At 40.9% G+C, this 19520-nt stretch overlaps 2 protein-coding genes across 2 annotated transcripts in view; one reads left to right on the forward strand and one right to left on the reverse strand.

Annotated features, from left to right (window-relative positions):
- Nucleotides 1-3841: 3841 nt before the first annotated feature.
- The window catches only part of stab1 (stabilin 1), a 55529-nt gene continuing 39850 nt past the window's right edge, over nt 3842-19520 (forward strand). The window contains exons 1-12 of the mRNA XM_061070599.1: nt 3842-4074; nt 7618-7745; nt 8513-8628; nt 9615-9700; nt 9821-9890; nt 10030-10125; nt 10813-10926; nt 11389-11576; nt 12986-13122; nt 13958-14085; nt 14338-14414; nt 14985-15107. Of these exons, the coding sequence (XP_060926582.1) occupies nt 4018-4074; nt 7618-7745; nt 8513-8628; nt 9615-9700; nt 9821-9890; nt 10030-10125; nt 10813-10926; nt 11389-11576; nt 12986-13122; nt 13958-14085; nt 14338-14414; nt 14985-15107 (1320 nt within the window). The 5' untranslated portion in view covers nt 3842-4017. The remainder of the gene's footprint in view (nt 4075-7617; nt 7746-8512; nt 8629-9614; nt 9701-9820; nt 9891-10029; nt 10126-10812; nt 10927-11388; nt 11577-12985; nt 13123-13957; nt 14086-14337; nt 14415-14984; nt 15108-19520) is intronic.
- Nucleotides 16611-18205, reverse strand: LOC133000471 (E3 ubiquitin-protein ligase TRIM35-like). The gene has a single exon (XM_061070417.1). The coding sequence runs from the start codon at nt 18119-18121 to the stop codon at nt 16718-16720; it is 1404 nt and encodes a 467-aa protein (XP_060926400.1). The 5' UTR covers nt 18122-18205; the 3' UTR covers nt 16611-16717.

Genomic DNA, 19520 nt, shown 5'->3' on the forward strand with positions numbered 1-19520 from the left:
CAAAGTGACATGACAAAGCATTTTGTTGCAAAAGGTGAAACTGTCACAGATGGGAAACTACTTCGGATAAATTGTTTTGCAGTTAGCATCTAATTTATCAAACTTCTTCACATATTTAATTTGGTTTCGTGGAGAATTCACCTTGACAGGATTCAAAACAAATTTTGACATTCAAAAAAAGAAAATCCTTTCAATTTAAATGCAAATTAAAAAGTTATAAACATTTAGTGGATTGCTCTACATTGGTGGTTATGGTAACTTTAGCTTAATCGCAAAAACGTCACTTCAGGTTTGCCAATAGTTCTGGTTAACAGCTTTTTTCTTTGATTACGTAATTGACATTTGGATTTTGTAGGGTTTTGGTTTATGGATCAGTGGAACTGTTAAGTTGGTTAACGTAAAGTTAACGGATTAGTTTAAACTAAGGTTCTGTGAAGTCCAATAAGTTCAGTGAACAAGGTTTAGTGGCAACGTGTAGCTTAGCTATTTCAAGTTAGCTAACAGTTCAGACTAAGCTTTAAGAGTTTGGTACAGGTGAGTTAATCGTCCTGTCCGATTTTGGTGCTAAGTTTTTGTTAACTGGTTAATCCACATGTCGGTAGTTCAGGTAGCGTAGCATTAGCATGTGTTGGTCAGGTTAACAGGTTTAGCAGCAACGGTTCAGTTCAGCCGCTAAAACAGTTTGGTTCAAGTCAGTTACATTTGTAGTTAAAAGTTAAATAGATTTAATCCTGGTTCTGATTAGATGATAATTCAGTTTAGCAGGATTGTGGTTTCCAGAATTTTTTGCATCAATTTTTTTTTGACTAAATAAGGAGACGTTTTGGTTGAGACTTTTCAGAATGTTACGTGTCCCTGACCTGCTTGACCTCTACAGCGTCTACCAGGCAATACGTTTTCTCATATCCTCCATGTGCAGTGTACATAGGCTACTTTATTTACACTACATATAAATTTAGAAACAGTGAAGAAAACCGGCCCCAAACCTTCTGTGCACGGCCCTGCACGCTGGGTTTTCTTGAGGTGATGTGTTTATTCTTAACGACTGAATCCCAGAGACACCAGTGAACAACCAGAGGGATCATGTGACACAGAGAGTTACTCCTTCCTCACTTCCTCTCCTGGTGTTTCTTGTCTGCTCGGCTGTTTTCTGCTGATTGGGACCTGAGCTGAGGTTGGATGGTCACAGGGCTGAGAGACACGACCTCTGCCGCCGCCCTGTGACCTCTCTTCATTTCTTTAATTACTTTTTCAGGAGTCAGCAGGATGTATGTGTGTTTAAGTGTGTGTGATTATGTAAAACCCAAAGTGTTTGAATTCTTAACTTGTTTCGGACTCAATCAAACAACCTCAAGGTTTCACAGAGCTGTTGGAGTATATCACAGACCACAGATAAGAGTACATCCAGTTGGCAGCACACAGACTTAACATAAAGATCACGGTGATGGTGATTTGTCAGGAGGAAATAACTTTACACTCTTGTTCTATAACGTGCAGAAGAGCTTCACTAGTTCTGGGCTCATTGAATTAAGCCGTGGGAGGTCAGTCTGTATTCTTCTCAGTCAGTATTCCCATTATGAATAAAGAATTAGACTTCATATATGTCGTTTTTTAGAAATGTAACTCTGTGCATATCAATGTTGGTCCATCAGTCTGCGACAACTCCAGGGATCGTCATGAAATGTGATTGAAAATGTCTCCACAACTGTGTGATAGACAGTTTGGTGCAGATACTGATTTTACCCTCAAAATGAATTGCATCCAGAATATCACACAGGAGAGTTTTTGCCGAGACCCAAACAGTTTCCTGAAATCCAATCAAACCAAAACCAAATTTACCAAAGTCATAAATACCAATCCCCACAATCTTATGACTTCTTCTTGCTCCAAGTCCCATCGGCAAATTTGTTCAGTAGCTTTTGCGTATTTCTGCTGAAAAAGCAACCAACAAACAAACAGACAGGATTGAAAGCATTGGTAATAACTCTGGGTGATCTCTGAACTTTCCATCTTGCATTCTTGCACCGTCAGCTGTATCTGTGAAGGTAAAAAAACAAAACAAGTTAAAGAGGTTTTCTAGACTGCAGGAGAGCCGGTGAGCAAGGCAGTAAATCTCTGCAGTGGCTTAGTGACAGCCCCTGAACACCAGCCGGCTTCCTGCCATTGTTCGGCCTGTTTGCAGTTTGACCTTTCAACCCCCTCTGGTGAGAATCACCCCCGATCCGTCTGTCATCTGTTTTGACAAAATCAAACTGAGATAAAACAGGAAAGAAACACAGCTTTTCACGTTTGTCCTCGTTTCGTTACGAGAAGCAAGCGAGGAGTTGTGTCAGCTGACGAGGAAATCCGTCCAAATCACAGCGCCCCACTGGGACGAGTATCCGCCCGAAACTTCCTGTCAGGAAGAGAGAGGATTTCTCTCAATCTCTCTCTCTCTCCGCTTCCAGATAGATCTGGCAGTCAAAGAGCAAAACATTCTAATAAACATTCTAAGGATATTTGATTCTACCTGTTTGTACAATTATTCAGCAACGGCAGTAGAAGCAATTGAAGACTTTTCTTTCTCTCTCTCACTCCACTTATGTTTATATCCAATGTAGTCTCATTATCTAAAGGTTTTGTTTACAGCAGCTCCTGATCTGCTGTAAACAAAAACATGAGCCGGACAACAAGTGGGAATAAGATTCGGGCGGAGATACCAAGTCCTCAGATGGGCTCGTGTAAAAGTAGACAACCTCTGAGAGAAAAGGATAAAACACCGTAGATAAAAAGAGAAAATGCAATTTTTGCTATAATCCAGGGTCATAATAACTCCAAAGCTTTGTATTAAATCTAGAGCTGAAACTATTAGTCAATTAAAACACAACTTAAACCAAACGACAAACGGATTAATCTAGTTAATCTGAATAAAAAAATTAATCCAGCAAAGTTATTCTAAAAGTGAGCAGTTTTTATCGGACAAAAATGTAATAATCTAACTTATGAAGTCATATTAACAGTTTTAAAGTGATTCAAACTAAAGGTCAATGTTTTTATTTGATTGTTGATCCTCAGGTTCAGAAACATCTCCTGAATCGAATGTGTAACTGGTGCAACACCATCTCTACATTGGACCTCAGCTCTAAAGCATAAACAGGTTTTATTAATGACATTATTGACATTGTGAAAATACATTTATGTTAGAACAGTTGTACTGGATCACATTAGTACATGTGTAACTAATAAACACTGTGTACAGAGAGTTACTGATGTTTATGTTCAACAGTAACAAGAATCCAGAGCTTTTTAAGAGAGTAGTGAGCGTTTATATTTATGTTACTCTTACTTTACTTTAACGATACTGGTACCGTGACTGCTGCTTCTTTGTGTATCAGTACTCTTACAGTTACTACAAGTACTGCTGCTGTTACTACGAGGGGAGTAGTAGGAGGAGATGACCTCTGCTGGGAGGTTCCAGGAGGTGCCAGTTTCTGTTTTTCTTTTTTCCCTAGAACAGAGGAAAAGACGGCAGCAGCCACTCCAGCCTCTGGTCGCTCTCGGCCTCACCGGACACTGAGCTGAAAGTTAAGTTGTGTGCTGTTTGTTATTTCTTGGTTCCCAGACACCAGGGGTTGTTGCCTTCAGGCCGAGAGAAACTGCTGATGATCCCCACGCCTGGTGCCTGGATCCACCCTGTACCGTTTGATTTTTTCATATTTTCAGCTGTTTTCTCAGTTTCTCTCTCGAGCAACAGGTTGTTTTCAGTTTTCTTGGCCGTTTTCTTGGCCACGCTCCTGCTGGACTCTATTGTTTTTTAATTGGTGTGTTATTCCTGCACAGAGGATGTCGTTATCTGAGTGTTTTTTCCTGTAGCTCGAACTGCAGGTTGTGCTTTAGTCTCACTCTGCATGGGAGAGATCTAACTCTGCCGTGACACATATTCCACTTTTTCTCCTGATTATTTTTTGTCCTACTGACTGAGGAGGACAGTGGATTTGTGGATTTATTTTTTCTCTACTGGATGTGACACTGGGAGCCATGCTGCTGCTGCTGCTGCTGCTGCTGCTCCGCCTGCAAACGTCACTACAACAACCGGTAACACACTTTACACACACACACCCTCACACTGAGATACTGTGACACCTGTCTGTACCCGTTAGATTCCTTTCATCTGAAGGAAGTCGTTACACCACAGATTGTTTCCCCTGCACAGAATGAACTCAAAGATTATTTGTGTTTGTTAGTACAGAATCACTTTTGCTCACTGTATGAATAAAAAGTTTTGGGTCATGCGGACTCTGCTTAAGTTTTGTATTAAGTGCATATTTAAAGGGTAAAGGTAAAGGCCTAACAAAAACCTTAAACCCTAACCAAAATATTAAGAGTCTTCATCCAGAGGCTGTAGTAAAGCACAACAGGGCCTCAGGTCAGATGTTAATGTTGGTTTACAAGCACTCACTCACTATGACGATAGATAGATAGATAGATAGATAGATAGATAGATAGATAGATAGATAGATAGATAGATAGATAGATAGATAGATAGATAGATAGATAGATAGATAGATAGATAGATAGATAGATAGATAGATAGATAGATAGATAGATAGATAGATAGATAGATAGATAGATAGATAGATAGATAGATAGATAGATAGATAGATAGATAGATAGATAGATAGATAGATAGATAGATAGATAGATAGATAGATAGATAGATAGATAGATAGATAGATAGATAGATAGATAGATAGATAGATAGATAGATAGATAGATAGATAGATAGATAGATAGATAGATAGATAGATAGATAGATAGATAGATAGATAGATAGATGATACTTTATTAATCCCGAGGGAAATATAGAACATCCAGTAGCTTATACAGTGAACACTTAAACACCTCACTGACATACATACATAAATCACATACAGAGAATATATATACAGATACACGAATGGGATGCAATGATGTGATTGTGTCAGTGTCTAGTAGGGAAGTGTTCTTGTGCTGCTGGAGTGGAAAGTACAATAAAAAATATATATATAAAACAGCAAAAATATATACATATATAAATATATAAGAATATGCATGCCAACATGCTGAAGTTGAGCAGGTTTAACATGTTCACTATCTTCGTTTTATATGTTTTGCATGTTAACATTTTCTCATCAGTAACAAACACGTGCAGGAAACCGAACATTTGACCCAGTGTCGCACTCGGATGAGGCAGCACCAGGAACAGCCAGCGGTTCACTGTCTTCCTCACAGGCTCCTCAGCTCTATCTCTGAGGAAGTGGGGATTAAACCAGCAACCTCCTGGTTCCTAGACGACCCCTCTCTCTCCGCAGCCGTGCATGGCTTTGATAGGAATGTAGTTTGGCGAGTTTTTTAGTCATAAACCAAAGTATTGGATGAATTGAAACTTCAGCCCGATGATGGTGCTTGGTGTGTACTGTGTATCCTCAGGAGAACAGGAATGTGTGGTTTTTTTTTTTTTACACATCTTTTTATTAGTTTTTTCGTTCACATACAGCAATAATTCACACATACAGTGTATACAAAAATTCTTAGAGGTAGAAAATAGCGGTAGGATGCCCTACACAATGAATGATGATAACAACAATGTGCTTAAACTAGGGCTGGGCAAGTTAACTCGTTTTAATCGAGTTAACTCAAGTGATGAGTTAACTCGATTGTTTATCCGCCAATTATTTTCTTTTTTCCTGTTCTGCAGCAGTCAGCAACAGACTTTCACAAAATAAAAGCCTGCCTTTCACAATAAAACAATAAATAATCAAAACTGAGTTAATGCGAGATAAAATAATTAATAGAGTTAACTCATCACTTGAGTTAACTCGATTAAAACGAGTTAACTTGCCCAGCCCTAGCTTAAACTGAGCCATAACGGCTTCTATGAACAGGAATGTGTGTTTTATAGTGATCCATCCAATCGTTTTTGAGACTTTCCACAGGATAAATGAAAACCTCTGCTCGTGGTGCAAGAGGTAAAGTCAGAGGATCATGATTCATTCATCGGGGAACATGAATATGAGTAAGGGAACAGTGCTGGACCTGTCAATCATAGATCCACGGTGCCAGCTGTGCTTTGAACCCAGAGGTCATGGTCAAAGCAGCTGATCAGGATCATCATCAGGTTTTTGCTCTTCACACACAGAAAACATCTTACATCTGTTCTCACAGGGTTCTGCAAACGATTCAACTCGTTTTTATAATGGTTTGAATCTTAGAATTTAAGGGAGTTCTCACTGAATCTTTGTCATTGTTGTGAACAAACGTAATCAGACCTTCTCTGTGTGTGGAGCTCCAGGGAACTTGGCTGCTTTGCCTTCTCGGTTTTTCTATTTCAGAACCTCACCTGGGACGAAACGCCTCGTCACACGGCGCCCTCTGTTCTGCATATTACTGAGAGCTCAGTGGAGCTTAGAGAAATGAGCTGTGTGATGATGATCTGTTGAAGCTAAGCAGCAGCACAGAGGAACCATGAAGGAGCATTTACATCCCACATCAACTCTTAAAGCTCAGTGTATCTACTGACTCTGGCCTGAAGTCCCAGGTCCTTCTATCAGTGTGTGGAAGTGTTGTCTGCTCGCTCCTCACTTTGGTCTGATTTGTTTAGAGACTTCATGATGATGGATCTTTAAAGACTTTGGTGAATCACTGATTTTACCTCAAGTATCACGATAGAGTTGGAAATCCATCCGTTGTTTCCTCCTCAGGATGAACTTTTGTGATACTCCATATGTTAATCCGTCCAACACTTTGCTTTATAACTAAAATAATTAACAATAAAAACATTTCCTTCACCTTCAGATGTCCTGGATGATAAGATTTATAGCTGCTTTCTCCTAATTGTTTTCAGCAGGAATCATGTCTCTGTGTTGGGTTCATCTATAAAACAATTTTTTGAACTTAACAAATGAACAAGTCAACTCCTTTACTGCCACTGTTACAAGTTACAAGTTTAAAACCTGCAGCTGCTCTACAGTTCAGTTCAGTTCAGTTCAGGTGCGTCACACATTTGCTGTTTGGCCTGGATTGGAAAACATTCTCGTTTTTACCCACATTACTTAAACGATCTGCGTAGCTCGTCCTCACACGGCTGAACTCTGCTGTGAAGAATATTCAGTGAGGAAAAATGACAAGGCACATTTACTCAAGTATTTTACTTACATAAAGTAGTTGTAGTAATTATTTTTGCAGTATAATATAACTTTATACGGAAGTAATTTAATACATTTCACAGGACATATTGTACATTTTATGTCACTGCATTTATTCACAACTGTGATCGAATCTGGTGGATTGTTGTAGAAGTTCAATGCAGTTTGTAGAGTATTTAAAATATCTCCAAATCCACCAGCTTCATCATTAAACTACTGCTACTACCTCTGGTACCATTACTTTTACCACACTAGTGTTATCACTACTTCTATGAACTGTCGGGACAGTTTCCGTGGAAGTTTGAATAGAAGCTGCTTCTTGATAAACACGGGACTGAACTGACGCTGAGTTTGATCTGGACTCAGCAGATCTGTGTCGTTCTGTAGAGCAACCCAGAGGATCACTGATGTTCAGATTGTGCTGTGCAGTGACAGATCTCCTCTGTTCCCTCAGACTCCTCCTCCTGGTCGATGTGACATCTCTCAGAGGCTGGACACCTACTCCTCATGCACTTCCTGTGCCGCCGTCACCACCGCTAGCTGCCCGCACGGCTTCGGCATCGTGGGAACCTTAAACTGCAGGTACACACCTGGCAGCAGGATAAAGTAACTGAGTCGATCTTCTCCGATACTGTACCTTAAAGGTTCAGTGTTTGGGGTATAGTGGCATCTAGTGGTGAAGATGCATATTGCAACCAACTGAGCACCCCCTCTCCTCACCCTCTTCCTCCGGCCACTAGGTGTCAGGTGTTGATCTTTGTTTAATGTTTTCCAGAGCTTGAGGTTATAAATCCCTTTTTAGTTTTGTTTTCTTTTGCTTCCGTGCTGTTTATTCCCCACGTATTTTTATAAAGCAATTTGTCACATTGTTTAGAAAAATTTCTACAGAAATAAAGTTAGATTGTTTTGACTATTTATCTTGCTACGGTAGATTCAAGATTTAAGAGTTTATTATCGAATGCACAACAATAACATAGTCACAGGCTCTCTTCTAGCAATGCTCAAAGTAATTACAACCAAAAAAAAAAAATTTGAATAAAATAGTATAAAATAGAATAGCAAACATTTAAAATAGAAAATAAAATACATATATCTAAATATATATATATATATATATATATATACATATTTATACACCTGTTAGTTACTAACGTTAAACGCTAAACATATCAAAGCAGATAACGATATTCTGCTCTTACACACAAACCTGCACCTGATGAGTGGATGTAGGGCTAGGTGGTGTTAGGTGTTAGGTGTTAGGTGTTAGGTTAGGTGGTGTTAGGTTAGGTGTAGTGATACGATGTGTAGATGGAGCAGCTGGTTGACCTCCTGTTCTCTGTGTGCTGCAGCTACGTGGTGCAGATCGGAGGCAACAACGTGCTGCTGGACGGATGTCAGCACCACTGTGCGAAGGGTGTCATGAAGCCACAGTGCTGCCCGGAGCACTGGGGAACGCTGTGTCTCCGTAAGACACACACACAGACACACACACACACACACACACACACACACACACACACACACACACATGGAAAGCTACAATGGACATTAGAATTATCTATCTATTTAACCCTTACCCTATTTTTTCAATCAAACTTCACCAAATAAAAACACACTCATTGATATCAGTCAAGTGAACTGTTGAAAGATATCCTGTTTCACTCAATGTCTGTCTGCCTGTCTGTCTGTCTGCCTGTCTGTCTGTCTGTCTGTCTGTCTGTCTGTCTGTCTGTCTGTCTGTCTGTCTGTCTGTCTGTCTGTCTGTCTGTCTGTCTGTCTGTCTGTCTGTCTGTCTGTCTGTCTGTCTGTCTGTCTGTCTGTCTGTCTGTCTGTCTGTCTGTCTGTCTGTCTGTCTGTCTGTCTGTCTGTCTGTCTGTCTGTCTGTCTGTCTGTCTGTCTGTCTGTCTGTCTGTCTGTCTGTCTGTCTGTCTGTCTGTCTGTCTGTCTGTCTGTCTGTCTGTCTGTCTGTCTGTCTGTCTGCCTGCCTGCCTGCCTGCCTGCCTGCCTGCCTGCCTGCCTGCCTGCCTGCCTGCCTGCCTGCCTGCCTGCCTGCCTGCCTGCCTGCCTGCCTGCCTGCCTGCCTGCCTGTCTGTCTGTCTGTCTGTCTGTCTGTCTGTCTGTCTGTCTGTCTGTCTGTCTGTCTGTCTGTCTGTCTGTCTGTCTGTCTGTCTGCCTGCCTGCCTGCCTGCCTGCCTGCCTGCCTGCCTGCCTGCCTGCCTGCCTGCCTGCCTGCCTGCCTGCCTGCCTGCCTGCCTGCCTGCCTGCCTGCCTGCCTGCCTGCCTGCCTGCCTGCCTGCCTGCCTGCCTGTCTGTCTGTCTGTCTGTCTGTCTGTCTGTCTGTCTGTCTGTCTGTCTGTCTGTCTGTCTGTCTGTCTGTCTGTCTGTCTGTCTGTCTGTCTGTCTGTCTGTCTGTCTGTCTGTCTGTCTGTCTGTCTGTCTGTCTCTCTGCAGCCTGTCCCAGCTGGTCAGGGAAGACCTGTAACTTCCATGGCGCCTGTCAGGACGGAGACCTGGGCAACGGGACCTGCGTCTGTGAGGTCAGTGTTGTGTTTGCGTGTTGAGGGGAACAACATGTTGTGTTGTTTTTTAAACATCTTGTTGACTTTGTGGTGATATTTCAAAACGAATGGTAAAAATGAAAAACCTTCTCTGTTCAGGACGGCTTCTCTGGGTTCGCCTGTCAGGAGTGTAAGGACCCAAACGCTTTTGGAGAAAAGTGTGATAAAGGTAAACTCTGTCTTACCTCCTCACCTCTGAGCTCATATGAGTGAAGAAGATAACCTCCCGATTTGAATATTGTGTATTCGAAGCAGCAGAAACCTCCCACAGCTGTTTGATGAACTGCACTTTGTCTGCACCTGTACAGAGTGTGGCTGCGTGCACGGAGTCTGCAGTAAAGGTCCCGACGGGGACGGACAGTGTTTGTGTCAGCCGCCGTACACCGGGAAGATCTGTGACCAAGGTGAGAAATGCTGAATCATCATACAGCCAAACATGCTCGGCTCAGACTGTATAACTACATATCATTGGGTTTAACTAAACTGCATAATTCACAAATTCTAAGTTGCTCTGATTATGTTAGGCAATTAAATCCCTGGTATTAATTTCTCATCCACACTGAAGAATAAATTGACAGAGAACTCATAATGATAGACGATGTTTTATTTTCATCTCGACTAGGATTAAAACAGCCTTATCTCTGATTAATATTCAGCCGTGAACTTGTTGGAATAAATTGAATTTACACCTCTGAATAAAAATATGGATTAAATTATTTATTCCCCACGGAACAAACAAAGTGGAGGCTGCATATCAGGCTCCGGAGGGTTCAGTGGAATCCTCGGATCATGGATATTTTGGCTTCATTTCTGGATACAGGGAGGAAGTGACGTTTTGCTGTGCATCTTTATTTACAGTCTTTGGTTCACACTAATAATTAAAGGATGAATTTGGACTGAAACAGATGAAAGAAGGGAACAACAAATGATTTCAAAATGATGGAGGGGCACACACAAACTGTCGGCCTTGTCTTCAGGAGTCAGCCACTCAGATCCCGTTGTAATTACTGCTCCATGTGCATGTTTACTGTTTGTGTGATGTGTAATTGTCGCTCACACTGCTGCTGCTGTTGTGTTTGTGTTATTGACAGTGAACTCCAGGTGCAGCAACTGCAACCCCTACTCCTTCTGCAGCGGAGAGGGAGACACTGCCAGCTGTGAATGTCTGCCCGGATACAGGAAGACGGCACAGGGCAAATGCGGAAGTAAACAAGCTGCTCCAAATTCAGATTTCTCCGTTTTTATTTGAGCTTTTAAATAACATTTTAGTGCAAAGTGTTCGAATTCAATACTTTATGTGGTAAATATGCATTGTGCCTGCCTTCTACTGAATGGAACACAGCTATTGGAATTTAATTTAGCTATTTGCTGATCTGGAGGCTGATTTCCTCCTATACAAACCTATAATAACCAATATAAATGTGTGTATGTATATATATATATATATTAATAACCTTCTCGCGGTTATCTGCCTCTGCCAATCGGTCAAGTTGCATCACAACATTAAGCAAAAAAAAGTTCTGCCCCCAATTAACACCATATCTCAATTGTGGTTTGTGAAGGCAAATGACCACAAGGGTGTAATCCTGATTTCTTTTATATTTGAGGGTTATTTCCAGGGAATCATCTGGGACCTGTAAATAAATAATGTTCATTCTCCGGTTCAGGTATTTGTTCAGCAAGAGACTGTGACGTCAACGCCGAGTGCTCCTCACAGGGGTCAAGGGTCAGCTGCGTCTGCAAGCCCGACTACCAGGGTGATGGAAGGATCTGTGTACCCAGAAACCTTTGCTTAGAGAACAATGGCGGGTGTCCCATGAACTCTACTGTGTGCGTCTTTAAAGGACCCAACAAGGTGAGAGAGCTCCAGAGAATTTAAATCCAGATCCAAAACCCACACACCACAATGCTAATTATTTTGAATTGCTACTCTGACTTTGATAATACAATTGCGATTACCTCAGCACTTGGTGGAAGGGTGTTCTTTAGATAGATAGATAGATAGATAGATAGATAGATAGATAGATAGATAGATAGATAGATAGATAGATAGATAGATAGATAGATAGATAGATAGATAGATAGATAGATAGATAGATAGATAGATAGATAGATAGATAGATAGATAGATAGATAGATAGATAGATAGATAGATAGATAGATAGATAGATAGATAGATAGATAGATAGATAGATAGATAGATAGATAGATAGATAGATAGATAGATAGATAGATAGATAGATAGATAGATAGATAGATAGATAGATAGATAGATAGATAGATAGATAGATAGATAGATAGATAGATAGATAGATAGATAGATAGATAGATAGATAGATAGATAGATAGATAGATAGATAGATAGATAGATAGATAGATAGATAGATAGATAGATAGATAGATAGATAGATAGATAGATAGATAGATAGATAGATAGATAGATAGATAGATAGATAGATAGATAGATAGATAGATAGATAGATAGATAGATAGATAGATAGATAGATAGATAGATAGATAGATAGATAGATTACTTTATTCATCCCCGAAGGGAAATTAAGTTGTCATAGCAGCCGGTGTATTTGAATACAATAAAATACAATACAATAGAATAAAATAAAAAATATTGAGGTAGAAAGAATAAAAAATATAAATAATAAAAAGATAAATAGGTAGATAAGGTGCAGTGGCAAGATGATGGTAATAGTACTGATGATATGATGGTAATGTTATTGTTAGACAGTATATAAAAATAAAAATAGTACAGTATATATAGTATATAATATAACATAATATATATTTATATATGATAGTAATTATACCAATATAAAAGCAGTATATAGTAATAATTGCAGCAACAGTTTATATAATAATAATAGTAATAGTGATATAATAATAGTACTTATAACATGTACACATGTATAAATATGTGTATATAGACTTATGTATACAAAGAATATACAGAGAGTATGATATAATATATGATATATAGTAGAGGTATGAATATACGTATTTGACTATACAATAGGTAATATGATATACTATGAGTTTAAGAATATGTAGACAGAGTGTGCAAAAGACAATATTATTGTATAAAATGATATATAATATCAATATGGTTTATATGAACACATATCACATATGATGTGAAGTAAGTGTATATGGAGCGGAGTGTTGTACAGCGTTTAACATTGTGTTTATCTGTGTGTGTGTGTGTGTGTGTGTGTGTGTGTGTGTGTGTGTGTGTGTGTGTCTGTCTCTCAGTCCAGCTGTGAGTGCATGTCTGGCATGTCCCCTATGGGTGGCAGGACTGAGTCCGGCTGTTGGCTGGTTTCTGCTTGTTCAGCAGACACGTGTGACCCCACAGCTGTGTGTCAGACTGAGCTGGATGGACAACCCCGGTCAGAGTCACACACACTGTTCATGTCTTTTTCTTCTACACAACTCGAGCCTACTGTCTCTGGCTGTTTAGATACACAACAACCAGATCTACACTGACAGCTGATGTCAGACACCGCTTGTCTCTATGTCTTCTAGCTCTGTGTTTAGTTTGTATGAATGTGTGTATTGCAGTGGTGTATAAAGTACTTGAAAGCCATACTTGAGTAAAAGTACAGATATCTTACCTGAAAGTGACTTCGGTAAAAGTAGAAGTCACCCGTCAGAAAATGACTTGAGTAAAAGTCTTAAAGTAGCTCATATTAAAAGTACTTAAGTATCAAAAGTATCTGGTGTTGAAATGTACTTAAGTATCAAAAGTAAAAGTACAAGTACCAAAATTAAAAATGCAAAGTGCTTTTTATAGTAGGTCTATACAGAGACAAAACAACCCAAAATGTTTCTCCTCAAGATTTATCTCAACTGACTGAAAAATTATAACAACAATATGAATATAATGTATATAATGTAAAAAAATGTAACCCTAGATGAGAGAGAGAGAGAGAGAGAGAGAGAGAGAGAGAGAGAGAGAGAGAGAGAGAGAGAGAGAGAGAGAGAACCTCCGCTGCTCAAGTAACGAGCCAGTTTGAGAATGTAAGAAGTAGAAAGTACACATATTTTTGTTCAAATGTAACGAGTAAAAGTAAAAAGTCGTCAGGAAAAGAAATACTCAAGTAAAGTACAGATATGTGAAAAATCTACTTAAGTACAGAAACAAAGTATTTCTACCTCGTTACTTCCCACCACTGGTGTATTGGAGTGTAATTCGTCGTCCTGTCACCAATCTTCCTTCTGCAGGTGTGTGTGTGAGGCAGGTCAGATCGGGGATGGTCGGCGTTGCTATGGTAACCTGATGGAGCGGCTCATTGAGCTTGGCAGGAGCGGACGCCAGAGAGAAAATCTGACTGAGGCCGTTTCCCTGTTCGGTAAAAAGAACCAGAACTACAACCCGAACCCGAATGACTGATTTCACTGATCCAGTTTGATTTGATTCAGTTTTCCTTCAGTTATTGATTCGTCGTTTACATTTAATCTGGATCTTAAACGGTGTATTCAATAACTACGGGATAAGAGTCCTTAAAAGTGTTCTGCCTCTGTCACCAGCTTCCTACAGTTTGGTGTCGTTGTCGTGGTGATGGTGTTCTGATCTTTGCCCTTTGTATCTGTGTGTGTTTCAGAGAAAGGCTGTTTCCTGCTGCTGAGTCACAACGGCCCTTTCACAGCTTTCATCCCCCTGATGAGGACACCTCTAACTGTAGGTTCGACTGTCTGTCTGTGTGTCTGTCTGTGTGTGTGTGTGTCTGTCTGTCTGTCTGTCTGTCTGTCTGTCTGTCTGTCTGTCTGTCTGTCTGTCTGTCTGTCTGTCTGTCTGTCTGTCTGTCTGTCTGTCTGTCTGTCTGTCTGTCTGTCTGTCTGTCTGTCTGTCTGTCTGTCTGTCTGTCTGTCTGTCTGTCTGTCTGTCTGTCTGCTTCCTTCACTGTGACATTGTGGATACTTAGAGACATAGAGACAGTGCTACGTCCTGATCCATAACACATGAAGTAGGAAGGAAATGATCAATACTTTGACTTTCTTTTTTTCCTCCTCCTCTCAGTATTGTGATTTCTGTATTGTTCCCAAAATGATGAATACAACCAATTACTTAACTGGAATATGTGCATTTTAAAGCAGCTATAGTAGAAAGGGCCTTTAAAAATTAGCTTCTCCTGGACAAGCTAGAGTATTAAACAGTTGAGTCTTAATTTACTGTTAAAAAAAAAGAACATGTAAGAATGGCTCATCAGATCCCAGATTATTTCTATTCTCACCTACACTTTGCTTACAGGGCGTTAATGAGGAGGAGGTGTGTAAAAACCACCTGATCCTGGGTCAGCACCTCTACAAGGATCTGGAGGGACGAGACGTGAACCTGTACGGAGGAGCCAGGTTCAGGAGCAAAGACAACAAGGTAAGAATAACCAACCGAGACAAAATTAATTGAATCCCTTTGATTACATTTTTATTGATCCCACAATTACAATAATCCAAAGGAGAATCAGAGAAAAATCACAATGCACAAGTTATAGATTTGCTTTCTGTTAAACAAAAGGATTAGTAATTTTTTTATCTAATCAGTTTGGACATTCACATTATCAACACAACATAACACAAAACATTGAAGTTATACTTCCCTTCTACCAGAGACATTAAATGAAAACACCTTTTCCTCATTAACTGAATTTCCACCTATTTCTAAGCATTTCATCAAAAAACATATCAACCCATCATCCAGTGTCACAAGAATTTACATCACAAACATAAATGATACAGAATCAAAGAATCTGTAAAAACATCACAGCTTCGTCACCTTCATCTCGGGATGGGTTGCTATAGCGACAACCGTCAAGATGTCTGATTTTACGGTTCTTCTCTCGCTAACTCTCTTTGACAAGCGCCGGCAGCGGTGAGCAGCGAGCAGGCAAACACACGAGTTAAATTTAGGCCCGTTGTCAAGGTGATCGGCTTCAGCTGATACGACGAGCGACCACGAGCACGTCGGATATTTTATCCGGAGATGAGACGCTGCAGCTGAAGACGTTCAACACTGCTTTGCTAATGCTAATGATGTTTTTTAATTGTTTTTATTAGCATCTGAGCTCAGTAAACCTGTATCCCGTTTTTTAAAGCAACACTATGTAGCTTTCACTGAGCAACAGCGCCCTCTGCAGGCACGCGTGGAGATTAACTCTGTTGGGCTCTGACTGTGACGTCCCACTCACTGAACTGTAACACAACTCAGCTGTGGACATTACCCATAATCCCCGGCTTCCCTGAACCAGAAGAGCTGTTACAAATCCATAGATATATATAAAGACTAGATATCTCGTCTGTGTTGCCGGCCAACGGAGTCGAAAGTCCGCACATGGCGGCCATCTTGCTAGGGGGCAGCTCGCTCACCCATAACATTGTGTTGGTAGTGGTAAATAACCATAACTTGCTCAATTTTCAACCGATTTTTAAACGGCTTGGTTTGTTATAAACGTCAGAGATGTAGATATGGTATGGTATAAAATCGGTTGAAAATTGAGCAAGTTATGGTTATTTAAAAAGTAAGTACTACAGCAACACAATGTTATGGGTGAGCCGGCTGCCTTTGGCAAGATGGCCGCCATGTGCGGACGTACAGCTCCGTCGAACGAGACATCTAGTCTTTATATATATATATCTATGTTACAAATCCACCAAACTCTGTTTAGAATTCATAATATTTCAAAAGTTTCCTGCTTCATTTGGATTTCTAAGTCTTTTTGATTAATCTACAGTTCAGCTTTTCTCTTCAACTTGCTGCGGCTGATTCAGAAGAAGCGATTTCTTCTTCTAAACTTCTAAATATGTAATTTAATTTGACAGAACAGAGATTATTCATAATATTGACGTATCAATCTTGTAAATTTAGCATTACCCACAATATTTTAAAATGACCAAAGATAATAATATAAATGATATCTTGGCAAATGAAAAGAATTTTGAGAATTTTCCTATCTCGGTAGATATTGTCTTACTCTGTCATCCTGATCTCTAACTGGTCTGTTCCACGCTCACAGACACCTTCACTGGTAAAATCTTCACTGGGAGACGACTCTCTGTGTAAATGTATGGAAACACAGTGTCGGTGAAAGTGTGTGTGAATGTGTGTATGTGTGTGTTGGAGTCGAGATCATAGAAAGACAGTTCTCCTTCGTCAAAGTCCAGACGAACCCTGATCCTCTGGAGCTTCTTCTCCAGAGACAGGTCCTGCTCTGAGCCTGAGGTGGAGAACGCTGTCAGCTTCGTGTTGGAGAACATAATTCTCCACAGTCCGGCCTTCAGGCCTTCGCTCTTCTGGCCGTGCTCTCCCAGCACGCCCAGCTCCCAGTCCTTGTTGTCTCCGACGCCAACGTCCCAGCTGTGAGTCCCTGAGTCAAACCCTTGACAGCCGAGGACGGAGCAGGAGAACTTGGTCCTCTCCGTGTTTTTCGGAAGCTGACGCCGAGCTCCAGATCTCACACTGGTCAGATCGTCAGACACAACGAGCTCGGGGTCGGCGGTGTTGGGATCCAGAACCACAGGACTGTAGGAGACCATCTCCTTCATCTTGTTCCAGATGTTGAAGGTCAGGTTGCCCAGGTGTTTGACCTCGTCTATCAGAGCTCCTGAGAGCAGCTGTGGATCCTCCTGCAGGGGGCGCTGCTGGACTCGTTCCACTGCAGCCTTGTAGTTGAACAGGAATGAGGCGTCCTCAGCTCTCAGCTCCTTCTCTGTATCTCTGACTGTGTGAGACAGAGCTGCTATGTCTTTGCTCAGAGCCTCAATCTTCTCCTTCATCATCTGACTCTTCTGCTCCTCTTCCTCCCTCAGAGCAGTGATCCTGGCCTCCTCTTCCTCCTTTAGAAACTGGCGAAGCTTCTCAAACTGCTCCTGTATCTGCTTCTCTGTGTGTCGGGCCTGGACCTGGATGTGCTGTGCTGTTTGGTCCCAGTTTTCTTTCACTTGTTCCAGCTGCTTCAGTTTCTCCTGCAGAGGCTTCAGATGTTTCTGCAGCTCCTCTCTGTGATCCTGTGCAGCCTCATCGATGGGTCTGAATGTGTGGCCGGTGTGTTTCTTTGAATCTCTGCAGACGAGACACACGGCCTCCTTGTGATCCAGACAGAAGAGTCTGAGCTTCTCAGCGTGCAGACTGCAGAGAACCTCAGACTTTACTGAACCTCTGCCATCTCTCTCCTTAACGAACGCCTCACACAGGTTCTTCAAAGCCAAGTTTCGAGGTGGATCACTCGTTGGTGATTTTCTCTTACAGCACGGGCACAGAAGAGTCTGTTTCCCCCTCCACCATCTCTGCACACAGGCTTTACAGAAGCTGTGGGTGCATGACAGGAAAACAGGATCTTTGTAGATATCATGGCAGATGGAACAAGAGAAATTCTCGTCTGATTTGGAAGACATTTTGTCTCTCAGTAAAACTAAAAGCCCAGCAAACGGACGGCGAGGTGTGTCAGTCCAGGAAGATTTACTTTCACTTTGACTCGTGGCTCAGTCCGCAGCGTGTTGAAGTTCAGGTATTCCAGTATTCAAGTATTCCAGTGTTTCCAGTGTTTCCTCCAGCCGTTGTCCTCTCAGTGGATGTGGTTGTTTTTGTGTAGAGGTTTTTCTTATTGTGTTTATTTCTCTGTGTGTGTGTGTGTGTGTGTGTGTCTCCTCAGGAAGACGGAATAGTAGGTGTTGCTTCCTGTTTGTCTCAGTTGAGTTAGAGTGGGTGGAGCTTTGTTCAGGCATTTCTTCAAACTCCTCATGCTTATGGCACCAAGTTATTACATGTCAAGGAGAGGATTTCTACGAGGTCATAGGGACACCCATATGTATTTCCTCTATTTCATTTAAACTAATCATAATTATTCAATATTCCTTACTGATCTGAACCTAATGCAGGAGTACTGAGTCAATAACAGTTTAACCAAAATGTGGAGCGTGGACTATATATATACATTACTGCATGAATTTCCATTTCCTCATATTTATATTTATGACTCCCGGACCAGCAACAGCCAGTGGTGGGAGGCATTATGCTTTAAGGTTATCCGTCTTTGCATCTATACTATTGTTGTGGACACAATAGCTCAAGAATTCCTTCAGGAAACTTCTTCAAATATGGTTCCAACATTCTCTTTAATGAGTTCGTAGAGATGAACTGATTATATTTTGTTGGTCAAAGGTCACGGTGAGCCCTTTGTTCTTGTGAATATGATATATCAGGAACATCTGTGTGGAGTCACATGACATCTGCATCAAACATTCACTGGGACTCAAGGAGAACCTGATAGTGTTCAAAGATCACTGGGACTTCACAAAAAAAAAAACTCCTCCAGATAATCTATTTAAATTTGATGAAAATCTTCACTTAGACTCACGGATTCATTTAGATTAGATTCCAGTGATTGAAGGTCACAGTGACCTGATGTTATTGTGAATGCAATATGTCAGTAAAACCTAGAGGGACTGAAACCCCCACTGGTTGGTGGAGGGCAGTATCTGTAGTAAAGATATGATTTGGAGTTTATATAACTGGTCAATAGTCAAAAATACAGACATGGTCTCGGACATTTGCTGATTATAATGTGAGGCGGCTGCATTTCCCTCAAATGACAGAGGCCTGTGCCTTGGACAACATTTCCTGTTTTACTTTGGGTTTGTGAAGATGTGGCTCTGCTGTAGAAATTCATCTGTTCATCCATTCAGCCCTTAATGGAATAAGCAGCTTTCAGTGGCCTTTTAATGCTTTTCTGAAGAAGTCCGTCCAGTGAAGGTGTCGTCTGTCTGTGGAATTCTTAATCGTCTTGTCCTGTCA

The sequence above is a fragment of the Limanda limanda genome, chromosome 4, assembly GCF_963576545.1.
Source record: "Limanda limanda chromosome 4, fLimLim1.1, whole genome shotgun sequence".
Classification (NCBI taxonomy): domain Eukaryota; kingdom Metazoa; phylum Chordata; class Actinopteri; order Pleuronectiformes; family Pleuronectidae; genus Limanda; species Limanda limanda.

What these genes read in the sequence shown, in the direction of transcription:
- LOC133000471 (XM_061070417.1), bottom strand. Translation starts at nt 18,121, where the DNA reads ATGTCTTCCAAATCAGACGAGAATTTCTCTTGTTCCATCTGCCATGAT.